This window comes from Lepidochelys olivacea (genome assembly GCF_965140295.1).
Source record: "Lepidochelys olivacea isolate rLepOli2 genome assembly, chromosome: 1".
NCBI lineage: Eukaryota > Metazoa > Chordata > Testudines > Cheloniidae > Lepidochelys > Lepidochelys olivacea.
Window position 1 is genome coordinate 345,087,835 of NC_140411.1, and position 15,910 is coordinate 345,103,744.

The following is a 15,910-nucleotide window of genomic DNA, read 5'->3' on the forward strand; positions in this document are numbered from 1 at the left end:
AATATATCCACTGCTTTCCCTTCATCCACAGAACCAGTAATCTCATCATAAAAGGCGATTAGATTAGTTAGGCATGACCTTCCCTTGGTGAATCCATGCTGACTGTTCCTGATCACTTTCCTCTCATGTAAGTGCTTCAGGATTGATTCCTTGAGGACCTGCTCCATGATTTTTCTAGGGACTGAGTTGAGGCTGACTGGCCTGTAGTTCCCAGGATCCTCCTCCTTCCCTTTTTTAAAGATTGGCACTACATTAGCCTTTTTCCAGTCATCCGGGACTTCCCCCGTTCGCCACGTGTTTTCAAAGATAATGGCCAATGGCTCTGCAATCACAGCCGCCAATTCCTTTAGCACTCTCGGATGCAACTCGTCCGGCCCCATGGACTTGTGCACGTCCAGCTTTTCTAAATAGTCCCTAACCACCTCTTTCTCCACAGAGGGATATATGCATTTTGCCAGGAAATGTATGAAACATTTTTGGAATGAATGCATTGGTAAGTGTGATTCTTCCTCCCTCACTCAGAGCAAGTTGTCTAGCTCAGGCTTTGACCTATGAGATCATTCTGATATTAAATAAGGCAGTGAAACTGAGTCAGTCTTCCAGTTTCTTAAACTGACTAGCGAGTAACTCACTAAATTAAACACATGTACTTTGTTTTCTGGGAGACCTGGACTTCCTCCCATTCCTTTAGTCAATTTCACCCCCAAGGTTTATGCCTTCTAGTGACAGAGGGTAACTTTGAATCATTCTTACGGCTCTGGAGCAGAGATTCCCTGTAAGCTTCTTGGGAGGCTGTAATCCATTTTGCTTCAGGGCCTGTTTCGGCCTGCAAAGTCAGTATGTTTTATGTGGTGGTGGTTTTGCTCATGAGGAAGCTCTGGGTGTTTCTGGTATTTAATTTGGCTCATGAGAAAGCCAGGAAGGTTGCTGATTCTGTTTGTGTTGTAAAACCTGCTGCTTTTACTAATGGCTGCTCAAGCTTCCTTTTGTGCTTGGGCCCATTTATCAAAGCTGTGGGAATTTGTCTAGGCATGGCTTTGGGATGTATTTTACAAACTGAAGCTAGTCTCTCTGGGCAGCCTCAAGCATGCCTAATGTTAATGTAAAAAGGAAAAAAAGAACATATGCCTTGCCCCACTTGCTGAGCTGTTATCACGTAGGTCATAGAATATTAGGGTTGGAAGAGACCTCAGGAGGTCATCTAGTCCAACCCCCTGCTCAAAGCAAGACCAACCCCAACTAAATCATCCCAACCAGGGCTTTGTCAAGCCGGGCATAAAAACCTCTAAGGATGGAGATTCCACCACCTCCCTAGGTCACCCATTCCAGTGTTTCACCCCCCTCCGGGTGAAAGTGTTTCCTAATATCCAACCTAAACCTTCCCCACTACAACTTGAGACCCTTGCTTCTTGTTCCGTCATCTGTCACCACTGAGAACAGCCTAGCTCCATCCTCTTTAGAACCCCCTTCAGGTAATTGAAGGCTGCTATCAAATTCCCTCTCTCTCTTCACTTCTGCAGACTAAATAACCCCAGTTCCCTCAGCCTCTCCTTGTAAGTCATGTGCCCCAGACCCCTAATCATTTTCGTTGCCTTCCACTGGACTCTCTCCAATTTGTCCACATCATTTTTGGAGAGGACCTGGGGATGAGAGGGGATAATAATTTGCGCTTAGCACTTTTCATCACTGGATCCAAGTGCCTTTCAAAGATTGGCATTATCCTTGTTACCGACTGTAAAAATGGAGGTAGGAAAAGGTTAAGTGGCTTGCTCCATGTCTCAGTTGCTTCTAACAATTTAGTCATGCAGGACAAGTCAATACTAACTCTGCCCTCTTACAAGTATTTCTGGGAATAGACTTTTGGTGAGTGGACATGAAAGCGGATAAATACATTAATATGTTAACTAAAGATTCTGTGGGTTACTAGGTTACCTCTCCTTTAAGGGAATGGGTGATTAAAACTGGTTGGACTACTCTAATGCTACACTGAGAGTGAAGCTGGAGGCTAAAATTACTTCTTGTGTAATAATCTGGGTGTGTTGTGTTTTTGTGTGTGTTTTTTTTTTTTTTTTTTACGCACAAGGTGGCATGATGGAGGGGACAGGCAACTCAATTCTGTATCCCAAGAGTATAGTCTGATATGCATGGTGCAGGAAGGTCTGATGCTCATGCTATAATCCATAATGTCCTTCCTGACTTAAGATAACTGTAGCTTTATGGTGAGATAATCTTTTTAGGACCAGACAGTATTCCAGTCAAATACAGAACACCACAGCAGTCACTCTTAACATATCTATACAGAATTATATTCATTAACCAGGTCATGCCCGACTTAAATCAGGGAAAATAACTTTGTACATCCACAGGCACATACCGTTTAAAATAGAATATATTGTGCCATTTCCATTTTTTCTGCAAGAAGGACCTACAGTATTTTTAAATAACTCTTTATATGGGAAGCAGGACAGTTTTCTGTATCTTTTTTAGAGGAAGAAAGTTATGACTGCATTTGGGAAGCTCTAATATAAGGAAACGTGTCCTCACCCAAGGATATTAGAGGTAAGTGCTCTGCCTAGTTCTGTAACAGGACTACAATACCTTCTTACTTATGTAGATTCTGGCAAAATACCCAAACAGACTTTAATTTCGGTGCTGCATTCCCAGCTGAACAGAGCTGCAAGTAGCAGAGTCATTGCCTTGATGCATTTTGTAAGAGGATTCAGACATCTACTGCTGGTATCTGTATCAAAATGACCTTAATCATGCTTTGTCAGGGCTTTTATTGAGCAAACGAGAGGCTGGTTCAGCATAGCAACAACACTTTAATTTTTTTATATTCTTTTTTGAGGAAGAAATTCTGCTACTTAATGTCAGGATACCAAACATGCACTGTTATTCCTTGAAACCTATCTTTGACAGGAATACAATGCACATTTTGTTGTGGAATCATTCATTGCAGCCCCATAGTTAAGGTTGGGTTGAGTTGAGTTTTGCACTAAAAGCAAGGATTCAATCATTTTATATATGAAGCATATGATGTAGTGTCCCCCCAAATTACAGCATTTGCTTCTTGAATATAGAATGAATGTTCTGATGATTTACAAGTAAAATCATTAACTGGTTTAGAAGTTAACATTAATTAAAAATATTTCCGTTATGAAATGTAGCTGTCAGTGTCACTGTATTTTTGTTCCTAATGATCTCAATTAAATAAACAGACCCTTCAGACATTGCAAAGGTAAAGCTCACTAATATCTCATGCGTAGACTACAGTGTTGTGAGTGAAAGCTTCTTCTTTATGGAGAAGCAGATAAACAAAGAATGGCTCTCTTTGAAAATGGATACCACCTCCCATTGTTTCTCAAGGGAATGAAACCAAGCTGTCCTTCAGGAAGGACCACCATTTTATATTGGAGAAGGCAGGCAAATTATACTAGGTAGCTAAGCAGTGGGAAGGTCAATGGAAAGGGAATTGCAATAGTCAGCTGACCACAGATGAAGGCGTAGTTAAAGGTTCCAGCAGACATGGAATCAAGGCAGCAATACATATGGGCAATGCTGCAGAGATCTGGTGAGTCAGATTCAGACAAAGGAATTACAGGAAAAGAAGCAGAGGTTGACACCAAGGTTGGGGTAGGGACGGTGGAGGCAGATGAGAGGTTTAAGTTGAGAAAGGAAGGAGAGAAAAATGCTGCTTTTACTCCAATAAAAGCGCTTCTGTCTCAGGATGCTTACGTGAAAGCTGAGAATAAGACATGAGTTTACTTGGTTGAGGGGGAAAGAAGGGCGCACAAGGTATAATCAAAGGTATTGGGAGAAGCGTTTTGTTTGGTTCCATTACTGTAACACAATTAATATGACTAAACATTAATCTTCCCCTCCCCCTAGTTGTCTAAGTATTTGCCTACCCTATTGAAAAGTTGGTAAGCATTTTGAGAGAATTTGGGGAGGGGGAACTACTTCATTGGTACCTTATGATGTATGAGTGAACCTCGTGATTGTTCTCCTTTTCAGTACATTAGAATCTAGCTAATTCAAACTGTCTGAGGAGCCATGTTGTGATTCTTGTGAGATAGCAAGTGACAAATTTAATGAAAGAGCAAGGGTAACTCATTACAATGTTTGTTTTGACAAGTCTAGTTCAATTTTAATTTGATCTGTGATTCATAATGTATTAGTGCTATTAAATACACTGCAGTATATTGTGTGGGGGGGAAAAAAGGTAAAAGTTTCAAAAGTGCCTAAATCTCATTGATTCAGTGTGGTTTAGATTTCTAAGTGACTTAAGCACTTTTGAAAATTTTACCCAGAGTCGTCTTAGTATGAGATTGTTACATTGCCCTCGATTTACGCTTCCAGTGAGGAGTGTAATCTTTTGTGCAGACTAATAATGACATGAAAATGGCTGCAATGCGTAAAATGCACAAGTTCTCTGGAGATAGACCTGACTGATTTGTTGTGTAGCAGGTGATGGGAGAGGGTTACTAAATACCTCCTCTGAAAAAGAGAAGCTTAGTGAGAAGTTGGTAGGCAGTATCTAGGTTAAGGCGTGGTGGTAAAGGATGGACAGACTAGTGGTAGTCTAGCAGCTTCTTGCCATCTTGGGAAAGGGGAGTTGTTGACAATAGCAACAGTATTGAGAGTAAGGGAAGAAAGTGGGAGAACAGAGTAGGCCTCTTAGGGACTGCTTTTTTGCCAGAATAAGCAATTTAGAAGTGCTCTTGAATATAGTTTCTCTTAAGAAATACTTAAATTTTGAGTTTGGGGCATGGCAAGAACAGTAGGGAACTCTGACCTCCAAATTATATCTGATAAGGGCTTTGGATGGATGTAACAGTGCTATAGCCTCTTGCAAATGTTCACTAGTTGACCTAGAGAAATTCTAAATTTGGGCCGTGAGTAGGAAAGGCAGAGTTGAGCTGGGCATGATGCAGCATTATCTCTAATACATATTATTGGGCACAGGGAGAGTCTTTCCCTATATATTTTTACAGCATGTAGCACAGTGGAATCCTGATCTTGATTGCGCTGTTGGGGTGCTACTACAATATAATTACCTTGACATGCCAGGCCACTGCCCTCTGTCCATTCAGATTTATCTTCAGTACCCATTGCAATGCCTGCAAGAAATGACATTTTAAAAGAAAAAATGTAAAGTAATTTGGTTTATCTTCTCTGATCACTTTACTTGTATGTTGTTGTTGTGGGAGCTCTACAGTCTTGGCAGGTCTCCATTGTGCTGTACACGCATTGAGGGGAAAGATGATGGCCCCTTTCCCCAAAAGCGTACGGTCTAAGTATAAGACAAGAGACAGTACGTGGTTACAGACATGGGAGCACAAAGAAACAATAAGACAGTGCCCCTTTCTCCCCTTTGTTTTTAGTCTTTAGATTGTAATCTGTGAGGCACAGATCATTTCCCTATATGTCTGTGCAGCGTCTAGCACATTTTTGGTGCTACCATAGTACTAAACATAAGGATTGTTCACATCTCAGATACATGGTAGAAAATATCTACTATGTAAGCTGATATTGCATCAGTCTCTGTTAAACTTTGATACACAGTAGACACTTCCTCTCCTGCCTTTTGCATGCAAAACTGGTCTTGATCAGAGTACAAATATTTGATATTTAGAAAAGCAGCCCAGTGGAAGCAGCATGCGTCCTTGAAGAGTTGCAGTGTTCCTTAGTAATTGAAGACAAGCAGCTTTAACTTGGACATTTGCTATCTTATGTATGTCTGGTTGGTCTGCTTGAGAGTTCTGAGGGAGCAAGTGAGAATATAGGATTCCTTGCCTGGGATGAATTTGTTCGTGTTCTTATATGTAGTTATAGCTCTTTTGTACCACCTTAGAATTAATACTTTTAGTGATCTTTAATCGCATCAGACAGAACGATAAGGCTGCCAGTGAGCCTTTCTGGACACAGAGGTTGGAATGCTGTATCAGACTTGCAGACCTTGTCCTGGAATACTGTCTGACTCTCAGTTGTATCTAAAGTATCTGAAGAATTGAGTGAAGATGAGGTTTGCTACGACCTGCACTTCTGTATTTTCATCTTTTAACTTGTATTATCAGAATAGCACCACTGGGAATGGATCAATTTTATCTTCTCTCCTCAGTCTCACAAATCCTTGTGAGATTGAATTGTTTCCCTATAATGGCTGTATGTGAAGCTTCCTTTTACCTTTTTGTACTTTTAGGACACACATTACTTTTTTTTGCCATTTTAAATGTTAAATTGACTAGATTACCAAGAGGTCTCAATTGGAATTGGAGCCTTATTGCATTAGGCAGTCTTCAAACACATAGGAACATGTGGTCCCTGTCCTGACTAGCTAGTCCATTTACTTAAAATGGGGAATACCACTAATACTAGTATTGTGTTTTCTAAAGGTCAACTGAAAGTTTCAAAGTGCAGCCTCTGTACCCATAAGTATGATATGTTGCCTAAGCCAAGACTAAGAGGGTCAGTATCACCATCAGACTGCTCCAAATGCATTCACCAGACTTGTCCTCCCTCACAAATCTTGGATCCTGCTGAAACATTTTCACTGCAATCATAGGCCTAGTAGCTGTATGTGTAAGTGTGTTTAGGGAAAACAGATACTGTGATTGTTCTGAACAGCCAATGCAGCATAATCATCATTTACCAACTGTTACCACAGTATTTCCAATACCACAGTGTGTTTTGTTACGCTGTGAACAGAGATAAATGCAGTATGACAGAGACTATGAATGTAATAAAATTGATGACTTAATGGCAAGCACAGAGTTATGGAGAATGTCACAGATATCCAATTTGATGGTGGAATAGTGCACATATATAAAGGGAGCTAGGAAGTGAAACTGTTGCTGCAAAATTGAGTTACTTTGGATTTTTGGTGAAGGATAAAAATACATTTTACTTAAACCTTGGAAGAATAGTTGTAAACATTAGAAAAAAACATTAAAAAAAAAAAAAGTAACCATGAATCTCTTGGCGGCAGATAAATTTGTGTTTGGAAACACCGATGTCCTTCTAAAAAAAATCCTGTAATAAATAAATTACAATACAAAAATTGTGCTGGTAATACAATAAATAATAAAAGATGTTGGGTTTTATTTTGTGCATCAGCTAAAAAGCCAGTAGAAAGGAAGGAATGTTAGTCATTCTGGACTGGGTAATGATGGAGCCTTTATTGCTGAGCTGGAATGTGGTTATGCAGTAAGAATAAAAGCAAATTTGACATTGTTTGTGTACATTTGTCTTTTCATTGCCACTTGTAAGCACTGAGGTGCTTACCATTGGCATTTACTTTATGATGGTATTTCACTCCTTTTGAACGCTTGCAAGATTATTTCATTTTACCAGGTTTTTTTAAGGTAGATGAAAGGTTTAGCTTTCATTAGATTTATTCAGGTTTGCTATTAAACTTCAACTGGAGCAACAAAGCCTTCATAGGCAGGCATGACATTTTGGCAGCGACCCAATAGGATACGTGGTCTGTGCCAAATCTTTTATTTTCTTCAGCTATCAATGAAGCTGTTGTGGTAATGTGGGTTTTGTGAACTGTGAGAATTTATGTGCACAAAGGGACTTGCTCTTCGCAGGGAACATTGGGAGCCCTGAGCCCAAGAGGAAGGGTAATTAAAGTTAATGAACCAGGATAACCTTTTCATGGTGGTGCCCACTAGCACAATTATAGACAAGGGTCAATAGCCATTTAAATTCTATATCACATTTTTAACTGTGCTGTTTAATTGGTACCGCATTGAAAGTTGGCAGACAGTTATAGTAAACTAGTGCACAATTTTTTAAGAAAAGTACTTAAGTAAATACTTAAAGGGTTTTGAAAGTTGCCCCCCCTAGAAATGCTCTTACATTTTGAGAAAAATAAATTTGAATTCTAGTTCACTAATCGATTGCTTTTTGGTATTAAAATCAAATTTTCTTTTGAGGAGATCTGAGACTTCAAAGCTACCAAGCCAGTAAGACTAGATGCTTCCTACTCCTACTCCTCCTATCAGAGCACTGAGATTCTTTTTCACTTCTCCTTTGTGCAGAGACTCTATGCCTCCCACACCCAGAAGAGTCGTTCATTTACATCTGAGCATGGATGTCTGTTGGAGCCCATTATGTTGGGCATTAATTGGTTGATGGGGTCATAGTTTTAATATGCCTCTATCTCTGACATTTAACTCTTGGGGGTAGCAAGCTCTGGAGGAATCGGCTTGGAACTTGAAGTCATGGAATTTTCTGTCTCTGCTACTAATTTGTTTGTGTGGCCTTCCTCACTTGTCAATCTCAGAGCCCTTCATAAATTGTAATTACCTCACTGTTAAGGGAAGTATATCTGTTTTACAGAAGGGCAGACTAAGCTAGAACACTTGTAACTGAGTCCATGTCGAATATCAGGCCTGCCAGAGCTTGGAATAGAACCCAATTTCAGGTTCTAGTTGATAGCCTGCACCACATACAATACAAAAGCCTAACACCCTGTTGAACAAGCGGTACTTATTCACAGTATCCTGAACATGAATATTGGTTGATTTTTAAAAAAAAATTTTTTGTCCTTTTTCTCCAGTTCTTATACAGTGAAATACTGGATTTGATTCTCCCTTCTGAGATAGAGACAGACATTATAAATAAAATCAGAATAGCCTAGAAAATTGGCTGTATATCTAAGGGGGCTGCGTCAAGCCCCTCTGAAAACCTAAATTATTAGATAAACCACCTCCTTCCCATTGCTCTTTCAATTAACAGGTGAGAGAGAATTGTATCCAGAAAGGAACTGGCTTGAAATTAGTATGAATTTTCATGTCCACTGACTTAGAAATTGATTAATGCGTGCTGTCTTTTCATCCTAGGTAGATCATACCTCTTCAAGGCATTCAAATTAACTGGCTTTGTGTTTTTTAAAATCCATGTATGTTCTTACATTTTTATAGAAACTGTTTATTTGTTCGGTGGCTGGGATGGGACTCAGGATCTGGCTGACTTCTGGGCATACAGTGTGAAGGAAAACCAGTGGACCTGTATATCCAGAGATACCGAAAAAGAGGTAAATTTCCCCCAAACATTCATATTACTGGTATCTGATTAAATGTGTCCTCTCTTAGTTACAAAATTGGTCATGCTTCTGTAATACTTGTGTTTAGAGTATTGCTTACATTAAGGTTCAGATTTCAGACGCTGCTGATCTACTGGACTTTTGCAGTGCTTATATTGGAGAATGTGAAATAAAGTGGCTTCTCAGCCTCAAACTTTTCAGAGTAGAGGAGGGAAGAAGTGGTTTTATTTGTCAATAGCAGAATAACCCACAAGATAGAGACAAGGTGGGTGAGGTAATATCTTTTATTGGATCAACTTCTGTTGATGAGAGAGGCAGGCTTTCCAGCTACACAGTGTTTGTTCAGGTCTGGGAAAGGCACTCAGTGTCACAGCTAAATAAAAGATTGAACAGGTTTAGCATAAGTAGTTAGAATATATGCTAAAGGACCATTCAAGGTGATGTGGCCTTTTAACACCTCTTTAGTCATAGGATAAAAATGGGGGTGGTTGGGCTACAGATTGTTGTAATAATCTGTAAATCCAGGGTCTTTATTAAAACCATGATTTTGAATTTAAACTCCAGGTATATCTTTTGAAAGTGTTGTGCAGGTTTCATTTGAAGATGACATAAAGGTCAGATACAGAAAGATCGCTTTATGAAAAGTGTTTACCCACAGGCGATGGGTGTTTTTGTCTTTTATCATATTCCTACATGAGTTCATTCGAGAGCGTAGAGAGTGTCTGTCTGTTTTCACCCACATAGTTCTTATTGGGGCATTTAGTGAACCGCATGAGGTACACCACATGTTGTGATAGGCATGTGTAAGACCTATGGATCTTGAAAGATGTGTTCGGGGGGGATGTTGATCATTGTAGCAGTGGAGATATGACTGCGGGTTTTGTATCTGTTCTGGCAGGGTCTGGTCCCATTTTGAACTGGTGTGCCCTGGTCTGTGGAGAGCTTGCTTTTGATGATGAGGTTGGGGTTTGTTTGAAGGCCAGAAGGGGGGGCGGGAGTTTCAGGAAATATTTCTTTCAGGATAGGGTCCCCGTTGAATATGGGCTGTAGTTGTTAGATGTTACCCATATGGGTTCCAGTGTGGGGTGGAAGGTGACAACTAAGGGTGGGCGGTCAGAGGGGGTTTCATATCTGTAATTGAAGCAGGTTCTATCAGGGTATTTGGATGGCCCCTTCACTGATGCAATCTGCTTCTCTGGTGGAGTGTTCTTGTTTGGTAAAGGTGGTTTTGAGTATGTTTAGGTGTATATGCCGGACTTTCTCCTCAGAGCATATTCTGTGATAGTTGAGTGCCTGGCTGTAGATAACAGGTTACTTGGTGTGTTTGGGGTGGTTACTACATCTGTGAAGGTAGGTGTAGTGATCTGAGGGATTTTTTTGTAGATCGTTGTCAGTAGGGTTCCATTGTTGAAGCTAATCATGATGTCCAGGAGCTTGATGCTGGTGTGGGTGGTCCAGAGAAGAGTTTAATGCATGGGTGGTGGTTGTTGAAGTTGTGGTGGAAATCAATGAGGAAGTTTATCTGTCCAGTGGATGAAATCATCATCAATGTATTATACAGTGTGTATATATATATATATTGGTTTTGTGGTTCTTTTGTCCAGAAATTCTTCTTCATACAACAAGATAGAATTCAGCAAGTAGCATGTGTAGAAATAATTTGACAGCACTGAACAAGCAGTCTGCCTACTGTAGCTTCGGAACCAGTGCTGGAATGTGACATCAGTACAGAAAGAACTTGTTACTTCCTTCAGCTTCTTTCAGCTACACAAATAAAAGGGACGCTTAAAAATTTGAACCTAACTAAAAGGGAGGAGTGCCAGAGGCTTTGGAATCCTAAGAACTTTAGTGGTTTTGCTTGCACCATGACCTTCATCCTGTTTTTGCTTTGTTTGATGCATGAAGCTTTTGGACCTGCTGCAGTTTGGGCTAGTAGAAAGCAGCAATAAGATTTATAGATTCATAGTTCAAGGCCAGAAGGGACCATTAGATCATCTAGTCTGACTTCCTATATATCATAGGCTATTACATTTCATCCATTTACCCCTGTATTAAACCAAAGTACTTGTGTTTAGATAAAATGTATCTTCCAGAAAGGCACCCATTGTTGATGTCTTCCAATCAAGAGATGGAAAATCCACCATTCTCTTGTTTGTTCCAAAAGTTAATCAGCCTCACTGTTTAAAAATCCGTGCCTTATTTGTAATGTGAGTTTTTGTCTCTAACTTCAAGCCATGGTTTTTGTCTTTTCTAAAAATCCCATTATCACTCAGTATTTTCTCCCCATGATGGTTCTTATGCACTGTTGTTTTTTGATAATCTAAACAGGTTGAGTTTTTTGTAAGTTTTCTGCTGTAAGGCATTTTTTTCCAGTGGTTGAATCAATTTTGTGGCTCTCAATTGGACAGTCTCCAATTTTTAAAAATCTCTTTTAAAATATGGACACCAGAATTGTACACAGTACTCTAGTATCAGTCTCACCAGTGCCATATACAAAGGTAAAATCACCTCCCTACTCCTACTTGCAACTCCTTGTTTATACATCCAAGGATCACATAAGCCCTGTTTGCCATAACATTGCTCTGAGAGCTCTTGTTGAGAAGCTTGCTCACTATAACTCTTAAGTACTTTTCAGAATCACTGCTTTCAAGGATACAGCCCCCCCCCCCCCATTCTATAGGTATGACCTGCATTCCTTGTTTCTACATGTATAAATTCCCATTTGTCTGTATTGAAATGCAGTACCTATGGTGCATCATGGTTCACATACTTGTGCAACCCAACTGAAGATAATGAGGCATGGGCATAATTACCAGGCAGGATTGGTGAATATCTTTCATACTTCTCTCCCCCCCTCCTCCAACTTTTGGAGGCTGTAAAGGGGAGGGTGTGAAAGCAGTAGAGAGGGCAGAGAAGAGATTCTGAAGTTGCTTTTTGCAGCGATGCTCAGCATTCTATTTCTCCCCTCTTTCCTCCTGCTGGCTGCTGATTAGCTATTAATAGCTTAATAGGCAGGATGCAGTTCCTGTCTTGTGCTGTGGGGAGGGAGGGATAGGTGGAAAGTTATGCCATGTCCTCCTGCTGGACAAATAAGAGCCTATAGCTCTAGCTCATGCTTGCACTGGGCTCATTTCCTTCGTTCCGTCTTTGTTTGGACACCATTACTGCTAGCTCTGAGCATCCGTAGGGCAAGAGGGGCCTGGCTGGAACATGGTAGAAGCTTCTGCCTGAGTTAATTGCTCCTCCACTTCCCCTTTCTCGCCTTAACGGGAGAGGAAGGAGGAGCTGTGAGGGGCATGGATATAGTGGAGGACGACAGCTATGGACGGTGGACACTTTGTGATGACAAAGTACTATGGGAGGACAGTCCCTAGGAAACCGCTGAGATGACAGGCACTAGTGGTGCTAGATGTTAGGGGGCAGCTATTGAGGAAAGAGAAAACGGCTCAATATAGAAGAGGGAAAGGAGACAGGTACCAAAAAACAGTTTGAGGAGAAAAGTAAGGGTTGGGGATGAGGGGGAGAGAATGAGATAAATTTGGGGAAAGGGAGAGACTGGGGGAGTGTAAGGAGGATGGATCTTGGAAAGGAGTGACTGGTTTTGGGGGGCGGGGGAGAGATAATCAGAACTAAGAGGAAAAAAATGGCTTGGAGGAGAAAAGAGACATTAGGGTAGTTTTATGGGGAAATCTGGGAAGACTTCATGCAAAGTTTTGAGGGCAATTTGAAGCAGAGGGAGGTTTACAGTGTGATGTGGGGATTTTATTGATTGAAAATAAAATATACTGTCAGTATATACGATATAATATATGTCTTTACACACTAATAATGCCCTTCTTTCTTATGAACTATGGGTAAAACGAGGTGAAAAATGGAAAGGTTAGAATCTCAACTGGATAGGTATGCTAAAGAAGACACTTCAGATATTCCTCGAAAAAGGTCAGAATATTCATAAACAAGTCACTATAAGCAATAGTCTGACATGGAATTGCTGAAAATATTCCAATAGTTCCCAAGAGAACTTAAAATCTTATTTGCCCTTCATATTGTAGTATGTATGTATGTATTTTATTTCTGTGCCTTTAGTGCTTATTAATTTGGCACTGGTTTAGCTATCCACAATAAATTAAAGTGTTGAGCTAAAATATGAGCAGAATGCAATAAACATATCCCATTTATCCCTGTAATCTCAAGGGTAATATAAAATAAACCAGTTCTAGGACAAAGAGGTGTAACTATAAGGGAGACAGTAGTGGTCCATATATTTAGGTTGCCTAGCGTTTCTTTTATGAAAGATATTGTGTTGGGTTTTTTTAAGAAGTTGTATTGCCTCAATTGTTTGCGGCAGTCCTGTCAAATTCATTAGTGAGAGCGCCATCAGGCTAGAGAAATGCCTTTTCTTTGTCCCATTAAATTCCATTCATGTTTAGCTGAGTTATAAACTGTTGAAAATTCTATTCTATGGCTGGTGCTGTCAGCAAAATTTGGGCGGCTGGCCAAAATAACAGAACATTAATGTTTTAAAGCATTAGGCCCACACAGCAACATGGCAGCAGCAGATGATACTGTGCTCAGAATTTGGGGAGTAGACAAGCAAGCTGTTGCCAGAGCAGCTGAAGCGGAGTGGAGTGAGCAGGGCTGAGCTAACTCCCCCTCTCCCTATCATGGATTCAGTGCATGGACCCAATGGCCCATCTTCCCACTCTGAGAGCACCATGTGAGGGCAGGTCCCTCCATCTCCGGGGAGCCCCTGACCACCACCTGGACCCAGCATCCATTCCGTCTTTTTTCCTCCCCCTGTAACAGGGTTTCTGCATATATGGTAACTTTACAAACATGTTACCTCATGAGGAAGCCTTATCATGGGTCTTACATTGAACTGTGTTGAATACACTGCCTACAAACAATCAATTGACGGTATAATTAGCAGCCATACAATGCTTAATATTAATATATTTTAGGTTGAGATTTTTCAAACCTTCCTAGGGGATCAGGGCACCCAATACCCATTACTTTTAATGGAAATCTGATACCCAAATCGTCTAGACAACTTTGAAAATCGGAGTCTTCGAGCCTATATTATCACATTTGTCATGTTATCCTCATTCACCCAATATCCAGTTAATTCTTGCATTAAATATCTGTATGTTGCTTGGTCTCTAGTTTTACTATCAATTGATAAGTATGAAATATTTCTTGTTTTTGCGTTTTGCTTAGAAACTGGCACTGTAACAAATAACTTTCAAATATCAGATTTGTTTAGTTTTCCTAGAAGAGGTCATACGTGAATTTAGTGAAAGTAATTAGAGGAGGAAAGCTTTGGCTCATTGGGTAGCTGTATGAAAGACTGCAGTTGTTGTAAGCTGATCGTATTTAAAGTTTCAGAGTAGCAGCCGTGTTAGTCTGTATTTGCACAAAGAAAAGGAGTACTAGTGGCACCTGAGAGACTAACCAATTTATTTGTATTACAGTAGCTTCTGGCGACCCCCAACTGATATGAGCTCCAATGTCATAGATGCTGTACAGTCACAGGAACCTTTTAAAATCCTGTTTACAATCTTAATATACAAGACAGAAAAAGGGTAAGAGCTTATGCAATGTATAAGCAAAAGACTGAGAACTGAGGCACAGAGGAATTAAGTAACTTACTGAGGATTGCATCGAAAGTCTTCAGCAGAGCGAGGAACTGAACCCAGATCTCTGGACTCCTTGTGTAGTGCCTTAACCATAAGAGCATCCTTCCTCACCAGGGCCCTGATTTAGCAAGGTATTTAGGCACATGCCTAACTCTAAGCATGGGAATAGGCTCATTGGAGGCGACAAAGATAATATTCCCTTTCTCCCAACCTTTGTCTTCCATTTAGATTGTAAGATCTTTGGGACAAGGATTTTCTCTTGCTATGAATTTGTACAGTGCCTAGCACAAAGGGGTCCCATAGAGAGCTGCAGCTTTGTGCTGTCTGACAGATTACATTAAATCTTTTAAAATCTAGAAATCCTGTACACAGAGATTTGTGGTATCTGTCACCATGGGCACAATACAAACTTTTATAAAAGAAAAGTTCATAGTCACGCTGCTCACAGTATATGGGAAAGTAACCCATCCCTAATATTAGCCCTTCTGTCTTTTTTCAAGCATGTCAGATTAGTTATTTTAAGTGATGGTGAGTTTTTAATTGTTAAGGTGCATAAAATTTGTGTAGTGATTTTTGTAGACTTTAAATGTAAATAAATGAAATAATTTAAGAGTCAGGTATTACTTCTGTTGCAGTTTGCACAGAAATACCTCAATTAGTATCGGGTGCCTGTTGTGCTAGCTACCTTACAAACGCATAAGGAGAGATGGTCACTGCCCCAGAGAGTTGACCGTGTAGGCCCTGATCTTGCAAATATGCAAGTGAATACTTTTTACCCGCATGAGTTATTCATGCAGGTAATTGTTTGCAAGATCAGGGACTAATTTTACTATTGCCCTTGCTTATTTTTTTACTTGTAACCTCTGCTATGATTTCTGTTAACCCCACCGTGTTTTTATGAAGGTTTCTAACCCTACAACATTGAAGAAAAGCTCACCCCTGCTTCTCCCAGCCCAACTAAGTACCTAGAGCTATTCGCTTCCACTCCACTGCTCTCCATCACCTGGCACTTACAGTTCCCACTTCTGAAAACTGCATAATAGCATCCAAACTTCAGGCACTTTCAAAATTCCAAATGTCCAAAATAAACATCTTTCCACTGAAACATGGAGAGTTTCACAGCAGCTTCACAGAGAAGAGAATACTTAAATAAATGCATTATGCATCATGCTGTGAAGGGTCCCAAACCTTGATCCTTGGAGATCTTGTGAAGGAACCAGTT

The 15,910-nt window shown here is 40.2% G+C and overlaps 1 protein-coding gene across 2 annotated transcripts in view; it reads left to right on the plus strand.

Annotated features, from left to right (window-relative positions):
• MKLN1 (muskelin 1) overlaps positions 1-15,910 on the plus strand; it is a 184,407-nt gene that overhangs the window by 84,502 nt on the left and 83,995 nt on the right. For both annotated transcript variants that reach the window (XM_084630954.1, XM_084630955.1), the window contains one exon: positions 8,931-9,043. In XM_084630954.1, coding sequence (XP_084487080.1) covers positions 8,931-9,043 — 113 coding nt within the window. The remainder of the gene's footprint in view (positions 1-8,930; positions 9,044-15,910) is intronic.